At 37.2% G+C, this 22,409-nt stretch overlaps 3 protein-coding genes and 1 non-coding gene across 4 annotated transcripts; 1 reads left to right on the top strand and 3 right to left on the bottom strand.

Moving 5' to 3' along the window:
* Window positions 1–2,296: 2,296 nt before the first annotated feature.
* TRNAA-UGC (transfer RNA alanine (anticodon UGC)) lies at window positions 2,297–2,369 on the bottom strand. The gene has a single exon. It is a non-coding gene; the product is annotated as a tRNA-Ala (tRNA).
* Window positions 2,370–2,541: 172 nt separating this feature from the next.
* On the top strand, window positions 2,542–3,774 carry LOC110755293 (Ribosomal protein L34). Its single transcript, XM_021956475.2, has 2 exons — window positions 2,542–2,868; window positions 3,359–3,774. Exons 1-2 carry the CDS (start codon window positions 2,658–2,660, stop codon window positions 3,613–3,615), a joined length of 468 nt encoding a protein of 155 aa, XP_021812167.1. The 5' UTR covers window positions 2,542–2,657; the 3' UTR covers window positions 3,616–3,774.
* Window positions 3,775–6,340: 2,566 nt separating this feature from the next.
* LOC110754743 (senescence-specific cysteine protease SAG12) lies at window positions 6,341–7,727 on the bottom strand. Its single transcript, XM_021955861.2, has 2 exons — window positions 7,159–7,727; window positions 6,341–7,063 (listed from the first exon to the last, which is right to left on the bottom strand). The coding sequence occupies exons 1-2, from the start codon at window positions 7,601–7,603 to the stop codon at window positions 6,477–6,479; spliced, it is 1,032 nt and encodes a 343-aa protein (XP_021811553.2). The 5' UTR covers window positions 7,604–7,727; the 3' UTR covers window positions 6,341–6,476.
* A 9,779-nt stretch (window positions 7,728–17,506) lies between these two features.
* Window positions 17,507–18,891, bottom strand: LOC110754735 (senescence-specific cysteine protease SAG39-like). The gene is made up of 2 exons (XM_088252493.1): window positions 18,340–18,891; window positions 17,507–18,240 (listed from the first exon to the last, which is right to left on the bottom strand). The coding sequence occupies exons 1-2, from the start codon at window positions 18,776–18,778 to the stop codon at window positions 17,639–17,641; spliced, it is 1,041 nt and encodes a 346-aa protein (XP_088108619.1). The 5' UTR covers window positions 18,779–18,891; the 3' UTR covers window positions 17,507–17,638.
* Window positions 18,892–22,409: the final 3,518 nt, after the last annotated feature.

Genomic DNA, 22,409 nt, shown 5'->3' with positions numbered 1-22,409 from the left:
AACCAATAAAAAAGAAATGGCACTCACCATAACACAAGTGGATCAAAACTGGTTGCTTTTGGAAGCTGAAAGAAGTCTACCTTTTCCAGGCCGATGACAATGTGGTGGGTTCCTACGTTGAGAGAGTTGAAGATGAAATGAAACAAAACAATTGGGAAATGGATTTTCTAACCCTTCATTGTCATCGGCCTTTCTAGTTGGTCTTCTAGTTCCTTCAATCTCACGCTCACCCTTCAAAAGAGGTCCCCAAACACATATATTTAATATCAAAACTGCAGTTATAGGTGGGGGCTTCTTGCCTCTCTCTGCTATCATTTGTTCGTTTGTGTTTTTTTTTTTTACCAAGAAGTTTCTAATGTCTATATCTCAAAATAGTAAACCCTCCAACAACTCAGTAATTAATTAGCAATCTTTACACGGCACAGGCTTGGAAAAAGAGGGTTACCATATTAATTAGCCCCTTTGATAAGTCACTCTTGAATTGGGACTTCATAGAATTAATTGAGTGAGAGAGAAGGAGAGAGCGAGAGACATGAAATCATAAGTGGATTTGTACAGTTGGCTTGCACAACTTGTCTTAGGGGACCCCTACTAGCAGCCTTTCAGGACCAAATGTGTTGCTTGCAAAGCTCAAAGAGATACACTTACATGATTAACACATTTTTTTTGTCAAATACTAGTGCTTTCGTAATAATTAAATAAGTGATATTACTAATTCATGATGATATTACTAATTATTTAATAAGTGAATTAGTAATATCACGAAAAAATATTACGTCGACAATTTCATGATGATGATGATATGATTGAATTTTTATGGTAGTGCCGAATTAAGTGGGTGGAAACTTTGGTGACGATATTTGTATCCAATATATACAAGGTGTTGGGTGGCAACAGGTTGGGGGAATGAACAGTGTGGATGGCAGACAGAGGTCCACTTGATTTCCTTATCATAGTTTGCTTTTGCCCATTCAACTGACATGGAATTTGGGCATGCACATTTTGGCCAACCTCACACCACAACCCTACAAAATTGATATTAGTGGTGAATTGGCTGCCTTTGCTTTCAAGTCGTGCAAAAAATATGCAGGGCACTGGTTTGGTTTGTGTCTTAGTTGGAAAACTAGTGGATACCCACAGTTGGAACCACAGCCACCAACAACACCTGTATCATATTACAATCTTAATTAGTTTGCATTTCATGTCCATTTTCAATCACTTGAACCTTGACCTCTCTCCTCTCACACCCTTTCACCAAAGCAATAATTGAGTACCAAATGTTACATGCTCATGCACCTAAATCTTGTAGTTAGGTGAATATGCTGATCTAGTTTTCCTTGAGCAATTAGCAATATTTCCTCTTTTAGCTTTTGACCTGCTGCTTTCTCATCAAGTGTGTAAGCCTTTTGACTTTGTTAAACAATACCTATTCAAGGCCAACGAAGGTGTAGTTCAGAGTAAAATGACATTGTCTTGCAAATAAAAAGTCTCAGGTTTGAATTCCAGTGGCATCTTAGTTATGTGTGTGTGAGAAATTCTCCTCCCCTTTAAACTATCTCTTGTACTTAAAAAACAATACCTATTCAAGTTTCAACTTTTGGAGCTTTTGAGATCCAATATGTGATTAGAATTTTATTGCATCTGCTAATCCATATGTGACATAAACTAAATACATTGCAGATGCTGTGGGAAAAAGTTATGCAGGCCAGGAATGGTCTTGGCCTGGCTTGGGCTTCAAACTCCACCAACTTGAAAATGTCACAAGACAAAAGCAGAAAAAAAATGTTGTTAATTGCAAAATACGAAAAAGAAAGAGGTGGAGATGCAGGGTATCGAACCCTGTACCTCTCGCATGCAAAGCGAGCGCTCTACCTATTCAAGGCCAACGAAGGTGTTAAACAATACCTATTCAAGGCCAACGAAGGTGTAGTTCAGAGTAAAATGACATTGTCTTGCAAATAAAAAGTCTCAGGTTTGAATTCCAGTGGCATCTTAGTTATGTGTGTGTGAGAAATTCTCCTCCCCTTTAAACTATCTCTTGTACTTAAAAAACAATACCTATTCAAGTTTCAACTTTTGGAGCTTTTGAGATCCAATATGTGATTAGAATTTTATTGCATCTGCTAATCCATATGTGACATAAACTAAATACATTGCAGATGCTGTGGGAAAAAGTTATGCAGGCCAGGAATGGTCTTGGCCTGGCTTGGGCTTCAAACTCCACCAACTTGAAAATGTCACAAGACAAAAGCAGAAAAAAAATGTTGTTAATTGCAAAATACGAAAAAGAAAGAGGTGGAGATGCAGGGTATCGAACCCTGTACCTCTCGCATGCAAAGCGAGCGCTCTACCATTTGAGCTACATCCCCATTTGATGTATTATTGACAATATAATTTATATATATTAGTGTTTTAATATTTCGTCCTAGGAATTGGGCCGCGAAAGGCAGTGTCTGTCTTTCAATCGTTGGCAGTAATGGGCCGGTCCAGTCCAGTGAGTTTTTTAAGTTTAAAAAAACCGGTCGACTCGGAAGGGTCCAATCCAAACCAGTTGTGCGGGAGACACTGGATAAGGCGAAGGCAGAAAAACCTCATCTTCGTCTTTGGGGATAACACAGAAGGAAAGAACCGAAGACGAAGAAGAAGAAGAAGAAATAATGGCTTCAATAACAGCAATGTCATTGTCACCTTGCCTTTCAAGTAGAGGCATACAGCAAGCCTCCACACCTTGTGCTTCTCTCACATTCCTCACTGGGTCAAGACCCAGGAAGAGCTCTGTGTCCCTCAACGCTGCCACCCCTCGTTCTTCGTTGCTTCACTGCTCCTTCGTTCCTTCCTCCTCTCTCTCTTTCCCTTCCTCGTTTTCAGGTAACAAAGTTTGATGCTTGAATTACTTGATTTCTCTTTTTGCCCAAGATTGTGAATTGATGTAAATTTTATTGAATTTGTCTCTAAGTTCAAATTGTGGGATTTTGTGCGGCCTAAATTGTGATGGGTCTTCTTAGTTTATGAATTTGGTTGTACATTCGCATTCCTTTGTTTTTTTTTTGAAATTTTGTTGATTTTTGGTTTGGTCAGGCACTCTAGCTTCATGAAAGTAAGTTTCTTGCTTATAAGCTGAAAAGAGAGCAGTTTTGCTTAGTAAAGCAACATAAGTGCTTCAATTGCTAATCAAAAGATGACATACAGAATAGTAGTGAATTAGAGATAGAAATGGTTAGATATTTTGGTAGGTTTTTCTTTTTCTAGATGAATATGTGACTACTTTGTTGGTCTCACAGGATACCAAAATGATAATACTATGTCATTTTCCTCCTAGGAAAGGCCTTGATCTAAAATTGATTTTTTCAACTTGAAGGTTTATCTCTTGGGTTGGATTTGGGTTCTAGTATTGGGGTTGGAAGAAGAAGAGGCTCTGGCTTAGTGGTGAGGGCTGGGAAGGCTGCTCTGTGTCTAACCAAGAGAAATAGGTCCCGGAAATCTTTGGCTCGAACTCATGGGTTCCGCAGACGCATGAGAACCACTGGCGGTAGAGCAATGTTGAAGCGCCGACGTGCTAAGGGACGGAAGATCCTCTGCACGAAGACCAATCCCAACAGTGGAAAACGTGCCTGATTGTGTCTATTTCGAATTCAGTTTATCAGGTAAATGAAATGAAATGAAATGTAATGATGTCTAATAGCTGGTTCTTGTGAACATTGGCAGAATTTCAAACTTATTTCACATGATATCCCTTCCGTATTGTTTCAATCAGAAAGGCTTTTGTTTGTCCAAGCCCATTTTGCATATTCAATGTGTCCTGTTAATTTTGTTGTCTGAATTCATTCTTAGTTATGCCAGTATATGTATATCAGAACCCAAATGGAAGGCTCACTCTTAATAGGGGCTCCAACAAAACAATATTGGTTGTGAAAATGCCCCATCAACCTGGTGATTGCTTTCACAAACAATATTGTTTTGTTGTTACACTTCACACTTATGTGCAGATCTCGTCAAGAGTACATTAGCTAGTACAAGATGGGGCATTTTCACAACCAATAATTGTAATTCTGCATAAATATGAAAAAGGAGAATCTGGTAGTCTTGGGTTCGGTCTACAGCTATAGGTGAAGTCGACAAGATTTTATAGTTACATGACAATAAGCATATAATTCAGAAAGCCTTGTTAATGGGAAGCTTTCTGAGCAAGGCCACAAACACCTTCTGGGGCATCCTCATGCCGAGAGGCTTCTCCTGTGGCGGCAATGGCAATGGAAACTGCAGGTTGCGCGGACACAGCCTTGAGTAAGTCGATTTCGCTATTGGGAGGCACCTCTCTTCATGACCAGAAGTTCCATCCAGACTCTGGTATGGGTAACCGTCTTCAGTGCACGGCTAGGTGGAATCAGTCAGGCCATACTTTTCCATATTAGCCTTCTTTATCCTTTGTTTTTCTTAGTTATTTTCAACAAGAAAAAAGCCGCACTTACCAACATATGCAACATCATCGTAAAAAAACCTGTCATCAATGTCATCAAACATTGAATAATGACATGACAATAAGCTGACATAAATAATTCACAAAGCCTCGCTGGTCTGGTCCTGTCCCTGGTCCCGGTCCCTCCTACTAACTTATTCGAGAGATAACTAAGGACGACTATAGTCTTCTAAGCCGAGTGAGCCTGATAGGGCAAAGAAGTCTTAGCCTAGAATATGACTTAGATGAGTCAAATCAAACAGCAAAATTATACAATATCTGTCCATCTCATATATATAGGGCTGGTTTTTTTTTTCTGGCACTCGCACGTTATCTTCTTCTTTTGACTTCTTTTCTGTTTGTTCACATGTGATGCTCTGTTTAAGTTAATATGCGGAAGGCAAACACAAACACTTTTAACAGGGGCTCTAGAGAAACCTGGCGACTAATTGCATGTATTAATACCGTTTCCATATAATATTATTGGTTTGTGATAAACTGCACACGAAAAACACACTTGTTGTATGCATATGTGGTTTAGAATATCTTGCACATGAGATATGCATATGTGTATAGATACGTTCCAAAATATCCTTGACTCGAAAAAACGATAATATCATCGATATTTTGTCGATATTATCGATATTTTAGACTATGATCAATACAATACTTGCATACTATAATATTCTAGAGGAGTTTCAGCCTTAATTTTTGACACGTGACTACAAAATCTACTAAGTTTTTCCAGTCCCCAATCCTTAATTCGCTACCGTGTTCGTCTAGATTTGTGGATTAATTTGGTCATCAAACTTTCACATCGAGCCAGCACGATCCAGTCCTTGATGTGAATTTGATGTTCAAGAATGCTAAATCATTGAGGTTGCTGTCTAACTCAGATTCGCAAAACTAGTGGTGGTGCAATGCAAGCTTCCAACGTTCCTTTCATTGCACATGGTAGACTCTAAAGGGATGATGATGTGTGTATTTGTGGTTGAGCAAATTTTTGATGCCTCCCCTGCCAAATGGGACAAAAACAGAGAAAAAAGAGACTTTGATTTGTTATTTTTTTCTATTCGGCAAAGACCAATGAGTCTTTTGAGGTCGTCGGTCCTGTAATCCATCGTAATTTATGCATAATAAGACTTTGGGCTGTTTGGCGGAATGAATTGGAGGATTTCAATTAGATTGAACTAATTATCATGACCTTGAAAAGAAAAGAAAAACTAGTATCATGACTGATGTTTGATGAATTTATAAGTGTTTGGAGTGGACTTATTACATTGTTCAATAGTCCAAAATATCGTGTCATACAATTCCTTGTAAAGCGGTGAAATTCTATAGTCAAAAGATTTAATAGAAATTTTCAAAAATGTACTCTGTTATAAAGACACCTAGGTTTTTTATTGATAAAATGTGAATATTCTTCAAATAAAAGTACTTTCAACAAAAGTTCGCCGACAATATACTTCCCATAGAAATATTTTCAAACGGGACTATAAAATGACATGGGTTTCTGATCAAAGAAAGAAAAAAGTGTGACATTTGCCAGTCAAAGCGCCAACGAAAATAAGTCTTAATTCTAGCCCGTAGGGGTCAAAATTAACAAGGCTCACGTCTACAAGTACTAACCCATGTTATTAGTTCTTGATTCTCAATTTCATCAAGTACAGGAATTATATAAAACATTAAACCATATTACTTCTTGGGTTGTTGATTTAAAAATGTATGTACGGGAAAATTTTAGTGATTTAAAAATGTATGTCCTACGTACATAGTTTACTATGTAAAAGGGGAAAAAAAACACACTTTTAATTGCATGTATTAATTAATGTCATTTCCTTATAATATTATTGGCTGTTTAGAATATATCTTGCACATGGGATATTAATTCATGATGTAGTTGGATATAAATATATTTGCTTGCTCCTGCCTAGCCGATACAGGCATTTTCACGGCCAATCATTCATGATAATAAACTCACTTAGATATGGACTCTATAGCCTATATAAATATATATAGATTATGCAGTCGGATAGAGAGCGTACTGAGCAAGGCCACAGACACCTCCTGGGGCACCAGCATCCCTAAGAATTTTCATATAGCCATTTTCACCCCAGCTTTCACCCCATTGATTCTTGAGTAACCAATACTTAGTGCCGTCCTCAGTCGTCCCGTACCCAACGACGGTAACAGCATGGTTCTGATTCGTCCCACAATCTGTGGGCGAGAAAAGCCCACTTTGGTAATGCTTAAACTCGTTCCCGGAAGCATCGATGGTTATTGAGACTGGCTGCATGGACACAGCGTTGAGTAGGCCTTCTTCACTATTGGCAGGCACCTGTTCATAACCAGTGATCTGGACAGCAGGCTGATTAGCGGCACAGGTTCCCTCCTTAGCCTGGTACGGGTAGTTTTCTTCGCTGGCAATTCCTCCATTTTGTTGGATGTATTCAAAGGAAGAATGCATCCAACCACCACTGCAGCCTTGGTTGGGATAGCCGCGGGTACAGTCCAGAAGTTGTTGCTCGGACAGTGAGATCAGTTTCCCACTTTTGATTTGGATAATCCCTTCCACTGCTGCCACTGCAGAAAATGCCCAGCAACAGCCTACATATATAATACAAAAACAAAAACATCAATACTTAGTAAAGAATATGGATGAGTTAAGAAGGTAATTAATATAAGGAAGGTGGATCTCTTACCACAGTTAAATTGATTCTTTATGGGGGTGACAGCTCCTTTCTCCCTCCAGTCAATGCTAGGCGGAACATCAGTTGGGCTGAGGTCTTTGTACCTGAAGCTGAAGGATACGTTTGCGGATGAGGTGAATTCAGTGGCCCTTTTGTATCCAGTACGCTGCCGGAGGAATTCTTCATCGCTCAAATCAGAATGTTCATTCAGTCCTAACTTGTAAGTCTTGTTCCCTTCAGTGTTGAACTTCTCCACAAACTGCACGTTTTTCTTGAATATGGCGAAACGCCTTTCCTTCTCTGCATTGTCCGCGTAAACACGGCCATACTTTGTCATCCATTGATCATATTTTGCAGCAATGGAAGCTTCGGACAGTGTGCGGGATGTGGCTTGAGATGCCAAAGTCCCCAAGACGATGAATATGACAATGACCACAAGGTTTTTCTCAAAAGCCATTGTTCGCAAAGTAATATTGGCTTAGGTTTCAAGTAGTGATATTGGAAGGCTAGCTGTGAAGAAGCAAAGCATACTATCGTGGGTTTATATAGAAGATGATCAGCATGTAGCAAGTTCTAACAGTTTGTATGCGAAGAACTCCAAATGGTGGGGTTCAGTATGCATGCAGCCAAGCTTTAATTATTGTCATATGGGCTATGTTGGTTTTGGGGTGGAATCTCAACTTTCTTCAAGTATCAAAGTCTAAAATATCAATAGTTTTGGAAATACCGGTAGTCCAAAAACACAGAAATTTTGATGGAAGTATCGGAATATTATCGATATCGATAAAATTTGAATAAAAACCACGAAAATTGTAAGAAAAACTTGGAAATTTTTCTTGAAACTTTGGAGAATGTTTATTTAGTCAATTATCTATTACTTTATCACAAAAAATTAGAATGAAATGCATTGCATGATGGGTTTAACTGATTTAAGTTGATTATATATCGAATTGACAAACACTGCGAGTGTAGAAAATATGTAATAATTAATGAAAAAAGATTAAACACACCATAATTATTTATTTATAATAATTTACTACAATATTTTACACTTTATACATTGCATGGTAAAATACATGAGTGGCTTAGTACCACATAGAGTTCCTATAAGGTTCAAATTTGAGTTATTTACACTAACACCTCTTGAGGTTTTTGGCTTTTTCACAAAACTCCTTCAGGTTTTAGAAATGACAAGAACACCCCTTGAGATTTTAAATTCTTTTCACAAAACTCGTTTTCATTTATTTTTCATCCAAAGATTGATGATTTTATACAAAAAAAAAATCTCCAAATGACAAAGTTGGCCTTTGAGATTGCATATGCTTCATCGAGGTTAATTTTGTCATTTGCGTAAGTTTTTTTTCCTATAAAATCATCAATTTTTGGACAAACAATCAATGAAAAGGGGGTGTTCGTGTAATTTTTTAGACATGATAGGGGTTTTGTGAAAACACAAGAAACCTCAGGGGGGTATTAGTGTAAATAACTCTTCAAAATTTTCATTGTCTTCATCATCTTGATATTATCGATATATAGCGATATTTTGGCCAAATGTTGCTGAAGTGTGAGAGAAATTATCGACGTCGATATTTTTCGATATTTATTTTCTAATATTATCGATATTTATACGATATGTGTATGGATACGTTCCAAAATATCATTGACTCAAAAAAACAATAATATCCTCTATATTTCGTCGATATTATCGATATTTTAGACTATGATCAGTACAATACCTGCATACTATATTCTAGAGGAGTTTCAGCCTTAATTTTTGACATGTGACTACAAAATCTACTAAGTTTTTCCAGTCCCCAATCCTTAATTCGCTACCATGTTCGTCTAGAATTGTGGATTAATTTCGTCATCAAACTTTCACATCGAGCTAGCACAATCCAGTCCTTGATGTGAATTTGATGTTCAAGAATGCTAAATCATTGCAGGTTGCTGTCTAACTCAGATTCGCAAAACTAGTGGTGGTGCAATGCAAGCTTCCAACGTTCCTTTCATTGCACATGGTAGACTCTAAAGGGATGATGATGTGTGTATTTGTGGTTGAGCAAATTTTTGATGCCTCCCCTGCCAAATGGGACAAAAACAGAGAAAAAAGAGACTTGATTTGTTATTTTTTTCTATTCGTATTGAAAATGACAGAGAGAATGTAATTTCTCATTATATTATGTTTCCACGGTTACAGAGGTATATATATGCATAAGCTGGTGTGGCCACTCTAGGGGCTGTCTACCAACACACACACGTGGTCAGTTTAGGGGCTGTCTGCCAACACACACCAACCCTTAACTTTAACCCATAATTATAGGAAAAACTATTAATTACAACACATCCCCTAAAATAAGGAAGTGAGACAACCACTAGCCAATCACAGCTAGCAGCCACCAAGCTAATCATAGGTAGCTAACGGTTACCAATCTTCCAATACTCCCCCTCAAGCTGGATCAAGGAGGTTAATTGATCCAAGCTTGGAGAGCAAACGTTGAAACTGCGTGGAAGCAAGAGACTTGGTGAAAACGTCAGCAAGTTGATCATGGCTCCGAGTGAATGTGGTTTGAATTACCTTGGACTGAACTTGTTCACGAACATAGTGACAGTCAACTTCAATGTGTTTGGTGCGTTCATGGAACACGGGATTGGAGGCAATATGCATAGCTGCCTGATTGTCACAAAAAAGAGACATAGGTTTGTTGCTTGAAAAACCCAAGTCTGAGATAAGGCCCTTGAGCCAAATGAGTTCACATGCAGTGGAAGCCATGGCTCTGTACTCTGCTTCGGCACTTGAGCGAGCAATTACATTTTGCTTTTTGCTCTTCCATGTCACGATGTTTCCTCCAACAAACGTGCAGTAGCCAGTAGTGGATTTTCTATCAATAGCATTCCCTGCCCAGTCAGCATCGGTGTATGCCATGATTTGAGTATGACCATTGTTCTTCATGATAATTCCCCGACCAATAGAGCCCTTAAGGTATCTTAGAATTCTTTTAACAACATTTAAATGAGCCTCACTGGGTGCATGCATGAATTGGCTTACAAGACTGACGGCGTAAGTTATATCCGGTCTAGTAATGGTGAGATATATAAGCTTACCCACCAGTCTTTGGTAGTAACTTATATCACTGAGAGGCTCTCCTTCCAAGTCCAACTTCAATTTGCTATCAAGAGGGGTACGAGCCGGTTTGCAATCCATCATCTTCACTTCTTGAAGCAAGTCAATCACATATTTCCGTTGACTTAAAAACATTCCCTTGTAAGAAGTAGCCATTTCAATCCCAAGGAAGTATTTTAACACTCCTAAGTCTTTAATGGCAAATTTCTGATGAAGAGAATGCTTAAGAGTGTTAATCTCATCAATATTATCACCTGTGATGATAATATCATCAACATAGATTAGAACAACTAGTTTACCAACTAATCCAGTTCGAACAAACAAGGATGAATCAGCATGACTTCTCTTGAAACCAAATTTTTCAAGTACTGAGCTCAGCTTGGCATACCAAGCACGTGGAGATTGTTTCAATCCATAAATTGACTTGTGAAGCTTGCAAACCATACCTGAATTTTGTGCTTGTGGATGACCAGGAGGCAATTGCATGTAAACTTCCTCTTCAAGGTCTCCATGCAAAAAGGCATTTTTTACATCCATTTGGTACAACGGCCACTCATGATTAACTGCAACAGATAACAAAACCCTCACTGTACTCATCTTAGCCACGGGAGCAAATGTCTCCTTATAATCAACTCCAAACGTTTGAGTGAAACCGCGAGCCACCAATCTTGCCTTGTGTCTTTCAATTGAGCCATCAGAATTAAACTTGGTTTTGTAGATCCACCTACTGCCTACCACCTTCTTTCCCTTTGGAAGTTGGACTACACTCCAGGTTTTATTTTCGTCCAAAGCCTTGAGTTCTTCTTCCATGGCTAGCCTCCAAACATCTTGAAGATTGGCTTCTTGAAAATTCCTCGGTTCACTTTCATTTGACAGTTTACTGAGAAAAGCTGCATGGGAGGGAGAGACTTTGGAGTAATTTACATACTTGTGAATTGGGTACCTTGCATTGTACGTTACATAGTCTTGTAGCCTTGATGGTGGATGCCTATTTCGAGTTGGATTCCTTCGAGGTTGAGATGGGATTATAGTAGATTCAGCTCCACTCTCCTCTATAGATGATGTGTCATTGTCATGAGGAACAACTTGTGCTTCTGAGGCTTCAGTTTCATCTCCAATAATCACGTTGTCATTAATGGTTGCATGAGAGTCACTGTCGTGAGGTACTGAATGAACACAATCACTTATTTCCCCTGAATTTGGTAATGGAAAGAGATCTAGTAATTGCTCCCCCTGACGATTTTGATCTGATGGTTTGTTGAAATAAGGTTTGATCTCATCAAACCTTACATCTCTTGAGACAAATAGCTTCCTGGAACATGGATTGTAACATTTGTAACCTTTTTGACTGGAGGAGTAACCCATGAAAACACATTTAACTGCCTTGGGATCCAGCTTGTCTCGGTGATGGGATTGAATATGAGCATAACACGTACATCCAAAGATTCTCAGATGGGAAAGGTTAATTTTTTTGTTTTGCATGACCTCATATGGTGATTTTGAATCCAGAACACGACTAGGCAGTCTGTTGATGAGGTAGGTGGCTGCAAGAACTCCTTGAGACCAAAACCTCTTAGGCACATTCATTTGTAACATTAGGGCCCTGGTTTTCTCAAGTAGGTCTCTATTCTTCCTTTCGGCAATTCCATTTTGCTGAGGAGTACCTACACAACTTGTTTGATGTATAATTCCATGTGTGCTCAAATAGTCAGTCATATTTTTGGATGTATATTCAGTGCCATTATCAGACCTTAGTATGTGAATTTGAGATGAAAAATGGTTCATGACAAGATTATGAAAATTCTTGAAAGCATCCATGACTTCACTTTTGAATTTTAGGAGGTACAACCAAGTGACTCTTGAAAAATCATCAACAAAAGTAACGTAGTACCTATAACCATCAAAAGACTCTAGAGGTGCAGGTCCCCAAACATCGGAGTGCACCATCTCAAAAAGCTTGCTAGCTCTAGATATGGAAGAGTTAAATGGAAGTCTAGTAAATTTTGACAAATGACAAATTTCACATACAAGTGAGGATTTGCATAAACTAGGAAACAAAGTAGACAAAACAAATTCTGAGGGATGTGCTAGACGTTGGTGCCACAACTGATGTTCTAGATTTGAACTGACTTGGAACCCTTTTGGAACATTAAGGTCCTTTGAAAAATAGTACAGCCCATTTAGGTAGTGACCTTCACCAATCAGCTTCTTGGTGGCTAGATCCTGAAAAACAACATTGTGAGGAGAGAAAATTGCACGACAGTTGAGAGAATTTGTAATTCTTCCTACTGACAACAATTGAAAAGGGAAGGATGGAACATATAATGCTGTGGACTCAACACTATCTGAAATCAGTTTAACTTTCCCTCTACCTAGAACGGGTACACCTCTACCATTTGCTACAGAAACTAGTGATGGTTTAGTGTAGCTTTCAAAATTGTATAGCTTTGAATATTGATTTGTCATGTGATCAGTGGCACCTGAGTCTATAATCCAAAAATCATGAGAATGACTAACATTTAGAGCAGTTGAAAGAGCACACATAATACCTGGAATATTTCCTTGAGGTACACGATTAGACTCAGCTAAGAATCCTGCAAACTGCCCAAGAAGAGCAGTTTGATTTTCACCAGTCAATACTTCACCTGTGCTTCCTCTTTTGGTTTGAAGATAGGCTGAGAACTCATTTATCAAGTCAGCCGGATTGGCTGTGAAGTTTGTCAGCCCTTTAATTGATGTGGCAGCAGCAGCATGGTTTTTGTTTGTATGTGATCTGGTTTGTGAGCCCTTGTAGTCTCTTGAAGGCTTGTTCTCAAACTTTGGCTTCAACTCAGGGTGTAATATCCAACATCGATCTATTAGATGTCCAACATTATTGCAGTGTAAACACTTCAGATCTGGCCTTTTTCCCTTGTACACTTTATCTCCATATGATTTTTGGTTTGTCACAAAAGCTCTAGCCTCAGACATACTAGAATTTATGTCAACATTCATGACTTTCCTACGTACTTCTTCTCGCTGGACAGTAGTGCAAACACTTGCAAATGATGGAAGTTCGGGGTTCATTAGAATATGGCTTCTAAGATCTTCATATTCAGAGCCCAAACTTGCTAGCAAATGAAAGATTTTGTCTTCCTCAGACCTTTTTAACAGTACGTCAGCATCGATAGTATGTGGTCGATACATATCTAGTTCGTTCCACATATTTCTCATGCAACCGAGATGATGAACAAAGGATTTATCACCTTGTTGGAGACTTGCAAGATTCCTCTTAAGTTGGAACACTCGAGCTGCATTGTTTTGATTTCCATACATATCTTTGACTGCCTTCCAAAGAGAAAGAGAGGATTCTGAAAAACTGAAGATTTCAGACAGCTTAGGATCCATGGAGTTGAGGAGCCATGACATGACCAATTGGTCTTTGCACAGCCATGCTTCATACTTCGGAGATGAGGCGTCAGGTGCCTCAATGCTTCCATTAATAAATCCAAGTTTGGATCTTCCTCCAAGGGCAAGAGATACTGCTCTAGACCATGGAAGATAGTTAAACTCATTTAACAACACAGAGCACAATCGTTGGTTTGGGTTGACTTCAGCTTCTGGAAAACTAGAACGAGGTGCTGTGAAGCTTTCAGTTTCAGAGCCAAAAGGATTATCTTCTGCCATTATTGAATAGAATGTACAGAAGGAACGAAGGAAAAGAAAATGGAGACAGGCCTGTTAAGGTTCCTGCTCTGATACCATATTGAAAATGACAGAGAGAATGTAATTTCTCATTATATTATGTTTCCACGGTTACAGAGGTATATATATGCATAAGCTGGTGTGGCCACTCTAGGGGCTGTCTACCAACACACACACGTGGTCAGTTTAGGGGCTGTCTGCCAACACACACCAACCCTTAACTTTAACCCATAATTATAGGAAAAACTATTAATTACAACACATCCCCTAAAATAAGGAAGTGAGACAACCACTAGCCAATCACAGCTAGCAGCCACCAAGCTAATCATAGGTAGCTAACGGTTACCAATCTTCCAATAATTCGGCAAAGACCAATGAGTCTTTTGAGGTCGTCGGTCCTGTAATCCATCGTAATTTATGCATAATAAGACTTTGGGCAGTTTGGCGGAATGAATTGGAGGATTTCAATTAGATTGAACTAATATCATGACCTTGAAAAGGAAAAAAAAACTAGTATCATGACTAGGGCTAGGCATTTAGACCGGTAAATCGGCCAAACTGCTCAAACTAAACCAAAAGTTTGGATTGATTTGGTTTTTTTTCAATTTATTTTTGGTCATCGGTTTGAACCCAAATTAAACTGAAATATATGATTCGGTGTACGGTTTGCAATATCCAAAACCACGGTTTAACCAAACCAAATCGATGGTATTTAAAAAATAGAGCTTGTCCAATATAGATTCCTCAATCCCGATCTCTTGGACCACAGGGGTCCAAGAAATTTGTGGTCACCCACCGTTGGATGTAAATTCAACGGTTCACTCACTCTTGCACTCCTTTTAAGTAACTTTTTTGAACCATTGGATTAATATCCAACGGTAGGTGACCACAATTTCTTGGACTCCTGTGGTCCAAGAGATCAGGACTGATAGATTCCTACATTTTATATTTCCTAGACATATATCCATCACTCTATAAATCTATGTGTAAACTCCAATTTCAAATTTAAATGACCAGTAGGATATAAGAGGTCATAGTATTCCTATGTTTTTACATCGTTGCCACCAGACTTCATATTTTATTTATAATTTATTTCAAGCATTTCATTAACTGCCATAATTGTAATTAATACACCCTATTAATAGCATATCAATCACCCCATTTCTTTCGGTTGTCATTCCCTCTCACATCAGCACCTTAAATTGCAAACCAAAAAATATATATGTAAATTACATATCCAATAATGTACCTATGAAAAATATAAATATAAATATAAATATATATGTATAAAAATATAAAAATATTTAAATAAAATAGAGGTATATTATTTACCAAAAAAATTATAATAAAAAACTAAGTCAGTTACTTTGTAATTGAAATTTATGTACATTTTTCATAAATTAAAAATAGGTACACAATAATTTATAGAAAATATAGGTACATTATTTACTCATAGGTAAATTATTTTATAATATACCTATAAATGTGTATAGGTACATTATTTGGAGAGGAAAAATAGGTTCATTTATAGAAAATAGGTACATTATTAGAGAAAAAAAAATAGGTACATTATTTGGAGAGAGAAAATAGGTTCATTTAAAAAAAATTGTTTTTCATAAAACAAACAATAAAAAGATGATCAAATTATTTTTCATAAAACAAATAATAGGTACTTTATTCAGAGAAAAAAGGGTACATTATTTAAAGAAAAAAAAATAGGTACATTATTTAGAGAAAAAATAGGTTCATTTAAAAAAAAATGTTTTTCATAAAACAAACAATAAATAGATTATCAAAATATTTTTCAACATAATTAGAATGTACACTATTATTCAGAAAACTATAATAAAATAGATTACTAGTAGTATAATTCATAAAAGGAAAACAACATAATTTTTTTATTAAATAAACCAAAACGTTAATCACATGTAGATTACTAATACGTTAATGTTGAATTGAATATTTAATTTCAAATAAGTTTCTAAATTAATTCCTACATCCATTACAACCATTTGAAGATCTTTCCAAATTCAATGTGTGTCATTAGTTACATAACTTGTAAATATGGGTAGTTTTGGAATCCAAAAAATATAATAAATCATATTTTAAGCTAGATTAGGTAACTTGCTTACTTGGATCCTAGTCATGGGTTTTATTTGAAAAAATTGGGTATTTTAAATAGAAAAATAAAGAAAAGGGTTGTAAGTGATTAAAAATGAATTTGATGGGTCTAAGCTCAATTTACTATAAAAAATATTATATATAATATTATTATAATGTATATATATATATATATATATATATATATATATATATATATATATATATATATATATATATTACATAGTTTAACGAAGTAAAAAAATAATAAAAAGCTGGCTTTTGTTGTTGGGCATGCCAACACACATGCCTAACTAATTTTTTTAAAAACCCCCAACACATATGTGGTTTAGCATATGTGTATGGATACGTTTCAAAATATCCTTGACAAAACGATAATATCCTCGATATTTCGTCAATATTGTTGATATTTTAGATTATGATCAATACAATACCTACATACTATATTCTAGAGAGAGAAAAAATCTACCAAGTTTTTCCAGTCCCCAATCCTTAATTCACTAATTCGCTACCGTGTTCGTCTAGAATTGTGGATTATAATTTGGTCATCAAACTTTCACATCGAGCTAGCATAATCCAGTCCTTGATGTAAATTTGATGTTCAAGAATGCTAAATCGTTGCAGTTGCTGTCTAACTGAGATTTGCAAAACTGGTGGTGGTGTAATGCAAGCTTCCAACGTTCATTTTAATGCAAATGGTAGACTCTAAAGGGATGATGATGTGTGTACAGTGTATTTGTGGTTGAGCAAATTTTTGATGCCTCCCCTGCTAAATGGGAAAAAAACAGAGAAAATAGAGACTGGATTTGTTATTTTTTTCTATTCGGCAAAGACCAATTATCATGACTGATGTTTGATGAATTTATAAATGTTTGGAGTGGAATAATTATATTGTACAATAGTCCAAAATGTCGTGTCTAACAATTCGTCTATAGTCAAAAGATTTAACAGAAAATTTTAAAAATGTACTCTGTTATGAAGAAACCTAGGTTTTTTATTGATAAAATGTGAATATACTTCTTCAAATAAAAGTACTTTCAACAAAAGTCCGCCGACAATATACTTCCCATAGAAATATTTTCAATCGGGACTATAAAGTGACATGGGTTTCTGATAAATGAAAGAAAAGGTGTGACATTGGTAAGTCAAAGCGCCAATGAAAATAAGTCTTAATTCTAGCCCGTAAGGGTCAAAATTAACAAGGCTCACGTCTACAACTACTAACCCATGTTATTAGTTCTTGAGTCTCAATTTCATCTTGGGTTGTTGATTTAAAAATGTACGTACGGGAAAATTTTAAAAATGCAGTAGTGTTTTATTTACCGCATCACATATCAAGGGCTCCAGAGAAACCTGGCGCCTAGTTGCATGTATTAATTAATGTCATTTCCTTATAATATTATTGGCTGTTTAGAATATATCTTGCACATGGGATATTAATTCATGATGTAGTTGGATATAAATATATTTGCTAGCTCCTGCCTAGCTGATACAGGCATTTTCACAGCCAATCATTCATGATAATAAACTCACTTAGATATGGACTCCATAGCCTATATATATATATTATGCAGTCGGATAGAGAGCGTACTGAGCAAGGCCACAGACACCTCCTGGGGCACCAGCATCCCTAAGAACTTTCATATAGCCATTTTCACCCCAGCTTTCACCCCATTGATTCTTGAGTAACCAATACTTAATGCCGTCCTCAGTCGTCCCGTACCCAACGACGGTAACAGCATGGTTCTGACTCGTCCCACAATATGTGGGCGAGAAAACCCCACTTTGGTAATGCCTAAAGTCGTAATGCTTAAACTCGTCTGCGGAAGCATCGATGCCGATTGAGACTGGCTGCATGGACACAGCATTGAGTAGGTCTTCTTCACTATTGGCAGGCACCATTTCATAACCAGTGATCTGGACAGCAAGCTGATTAGCGGCACATGTTCCCTCCACAGCCTGGTACGGGTAGTTTTCTTCGCTGGCAATTCCTCCATTTTGTTGGATGTATTGAAAGGAAGGAAGCATCAAACCACTATTGCAGCCTTGGTTGCCATAGTCGCTGGTACAGTCCAGAAGTTGTTGCTCGGACAGTGAGATCAGTTTCCCACTTTTGATTTGGATAATCCCTTCCACTGCTGCCACTGCAGAAAATGCCCAGCAACAGCCTACATATATAATACAGAAACAAAAACATCAATACTTAGTAAAGAATATGGATGAGTTGAGAAGGTAATTAATATAAGGAAGGTAGAACTCTTAATTACCACAGCTTCCTTGATCCTTTATGGGGGTGACAGCTCCTTTCTCCCTCCAGTCAATGCTAGGCGGAACATCAGTCGGGTTGAGGTCTTTGTAACTGAAAGATATGTTTGCGGATGAGGTTAATTCAGTGGCCCTTTTGTATCCAGTACGCTGCCGGAGGAATTCTTCATCGCTCAAATCAGAATGTTCATTCAGTCCTAACTTGTAAGTCTTGTTCCCTTCAGTGTTGAACTTCTCCACAAACTGCACGTTGTTCTTGAATATGGCGAAACGCCTTTCCTTCTCTGCATTGTCCGCATAAACACGGCCATACTTTGTCATCCATTGATCATGTTTTGCAGCAATGGAAGCTTCGGACAGTGTGCGGGATGTGGCTTGAGATGCCAAAGTCCCCAAGACGATGAATAGGGCAATGACCACAAGGTTTTTCTCAAAAGCCATTGTTCGCAAAGTAATATTGGCTTAGGTTTTAAGTAGTGATATTGGAAAGCTAGCTGTGAAGAAGCAAAGCATACTATCGTGGGTTTAAGTAGTGATATTAAGTTGATATTTTGTTGTCTCTGGAAAATTGAAGGGTTCTTCCAATGTAGACTCCAATAATAATGCTCTCTATTTTTGTGTTAAATTTTAGCTAAAAACATATAAAAGTTTTTTTAGAGCTCTCTATAAAATTTAGGCTTTTTATCACAAATGGTCTTTCAAGTTTACAAAATTATCACAAATCGTCCTTCCCCTTTTTTTGTGATACTAATGGTCCTTCAGGTTATCATCTACCCATCAAAATAGTCCTTCATATTAATTTCCGTCAAAATTGATATTAAAAAAATCACGTGCAATCACGTGACTGCTTTTTGAATGATAATCTCGTCATTCCACTCAACCCTCAGAACCCTTTTCCTCCATTTCCTCCTCGGTCCCTCCATTTTGGCGCTCTAAACTGCAGTATATAACATTTTCCCTCCATTTCCTCCTCAGTCCCTTCTCTCTATTTGGGGTTTGCCAGTTTGGGTATTTGATTGATAAAACTGATCTGCAAAAGGAATATCTATGTTCATAAAGTCAGATACGCATTATTCTTCTTACAAAAGTGACTAGATGGATGAGTCAGAGGAGTTCTTAGATTAAATCATGACATGGAATTGTAGACTAAATGTACGTGCATGAGATACACGTTGGTGGATGTTCAATTGGTGGCTTGCTTTGTGCATTCACAATAGCTGTGGAAGTGGTCCCTCCCACCCATGTGGAGGATTATTTGTTTGTCAACAATTGATGGCTTGTGCTTTCGGCTGGGAGGCAATGATAGCGCCTAGCTGCATGATTTGAAATGATGTGGAACCGAGTGGTTAGGCTGGTTTTGAAGTCTTTGTCTCCATACGTTGATAGCCTTCGTTGCTTATTCATGCAAGGAGGCTTGTGCCTGTTAGATGCAAGCGAGCAGTCCCGCTAACTCCAGGAAAATCCATCAAGCCAAGTATTCCACTCCACTCCAGGAAAGGGAGAGGGAGAGTAAGAGAGAAATAATGGTATGTTTATTAATCAGGAATTGGAATTCTCATTAGAAATTGAATTCCACCTATGGAGGATTCTTGTGTTTACTTCACATCAAGAAATTAAAAAGTAAGTGGAGCCTACACAAAATTAGGAATTGAATTCCTGATTTTAGAGGAATTCAATTCTTAGGTGGGATGTGGTATTCTAATTCCTGGAGAACTAACATATTATGAATTCATCTTTTTTATCCATTATGTCCTTGCACAATTTTAAAATTTTAAAATTTGTCATCTACTTTAACCCAACAACGGGAACATTTTAGTAATTAGTACCACTCCTACCTCCAATTCCATATGGTTTAGTAAACAACTTCAATAGGAATCCGGAATCCAATTCTCCTCAATCCATATGGTTTAGTAAACAACTTCAATAAGAATCCGAAATCTAATTCTCCTCAATCCAACTCCTCAAATCAATTCATCCTCAATTCAATTCCTCCTAATCTAATTACGGATTAATAAACATGTCATAAGAGAGTTCCACTCCAAGTTGTATGAGCGTGAGAGAGTTCCACTCCATTATGGTGAGTGAGAGAGATATTGTGCATCAAGCCTTGGGCATTGGCTTGATAAGATCTTTTTTGTTGTACCCATTATTTGTTATAGTGGAAGAGTTTATATCGATGGTTGCCCCCGTGGATGTAGGCATTTCATTACTCTATTATATATATTTTATTCAAACCAAAAAAAAAGATGGATTGTAGTTGAGGGAAAATGACTTTGAAGGTGTTAAGCTAAATTACTAATATATTATATTATTTATTGTTGGTTGAGTTTGTGAATTCCCATTCTGGTACTACTAACCGATCCTAACACAATACCAATTGCTGGAGGAGTTTCAGCCTTAATGCATCGTGAGATTTTGGGTAGCTTGGTTGGGACTCTATAGTCCATTCCAGTCTCAATCACCAAACGTACATACAATCATGTAATGCTTTTTAAACTTTGTGTCTAATTCAACAATAATAATGTTATAAAACATCATTAAATCCCCGGTGTTTTTTTTGGTTTCCTAGGTATTTCTCTCCCTACATTAATTTGATTGCATCCACAACTTGCGCAGGAAAATGAGCTGGCTGGCATTGGATACTGGATACTGGATACTGGACATCCATGACTATCTATGTAGGCATAATTGGCGCAAATCATCATTCACCCGATGTCTATGGAGGTATAATTGGAGCAAATCATAATCAAACAAAAGCGCGTTTTTGCCAATTACTTTTTTCAACCAGAAAGCACTTGAATTTTTAATAAAATTTACATATGCTTATAATAAAAACATTTATCCTCAGAAGTGCTTCTTAAATAAATATTCTATATACTTTCTACAAAAGCATTTTTCAAATAAAATTAAGTGACCAGAGTTGTAAGGCTCAAAATCAACAAGGCCCACGTCTACAAGTTTTAACCATATTATTAGTTCTTGAGTTTCAATTATACGAAACAATTAAATGAACCCATTACTTTTTGTGTTGTTAATGCAAAAATGTATGTGCACCAAAATTTTTTTATTATTAGTTAAATTTTTCGAGGTGATCATCAAAAAGGATGTAGGCACAACGCCGAATTTCTATAAATCTTTGTGATTGTTTGTTCTATTCCTTAGTGTGTGTGATTCTTCTTGTTGGTTTGCTATTCGTTGTAGTTTATCGATAACAAAATCTTAGTGTGCTTTGTATGTACAACACTACTGAATTGTGGAACTGAATATGGAAAAACAGCAGCTTTATTATACCACTACCAAGTTTAGATTACAATGCATTACTCAAGCTGCTCAATACATATACAGGGGGTGACAGCTCCTTCGTTCCTCCAGTCAATGCTAGGTGGAACATCAGTCAGGTTTTCGTACTGGAAAGAACTATTTTTGAATGAGCCTGTGGGTTTGTATCCAGTATGAAACATGGCGAATTCTTCATCTGTGAGGTCTGAGAATTTGTTGACGCCTAACTTGTAAGTGTGATTCACTTCGGTGTTAAACTTTTCGATGAATTCCACATTTTCTTTGAATATCTTGAAACGCCTTTCCTTTTCTGCATTGTCTACGTAAATGCGCGCATAATTAGCCATCCATAGCTCATGTTTCATCGCCATAGAAGCTTCATATCCAACGTGGTGGATGCGGCTTTTGATTCCCAAGTCCCCAAAACCACTATGAACATGGAAATCATGAGTTTCTATTCAAGTGTAAAAGCCATTGTTATTAGTAAACAGAAGAAAGCTATGGGAAAATGGCTTTAATTAACTGATTAATGATCACTAGATGTGAAGAAGCAAGATCAAAATTTCCATATATATAGAAAATCACGAGCATCTTTGTTCTTCACTGTGAAGGAATATCATTGGATATACGTGGAAAGGAACCTGCATATTGAAAAAAAACCAATAAAAAGTTCAGTCAGATTGACTCATTTTCTGCTTCACTGTGATGAAATGAAACGCATTTTCAGTATTAGGCCATTAGAACTCGATTAATTGTCATATAGAGTTTGTCATACCTAGCTAGCATATAAGAT

The sequence above is a fragment of the Prunus avium genome, chromosome 4 (assembly GCF_965620075.1).
Source record: "Prunus avium chromosome 4, drPruAviu1.hap1.1, whole genome shotgun sequence".
Classification (NCBI taxonomy): domain Eukaryota; kingdom Viridiplantae; phylum Streptophyta; class Magnoliopsida; order Rosales; family Rosaceae; genus Prunus; species Prunus avium.
The sequence above is the reverse complement of the archived record's forward strand: the minus strand, read 5'-3'. Positions and strand labels throughout refer to the sequence as shown.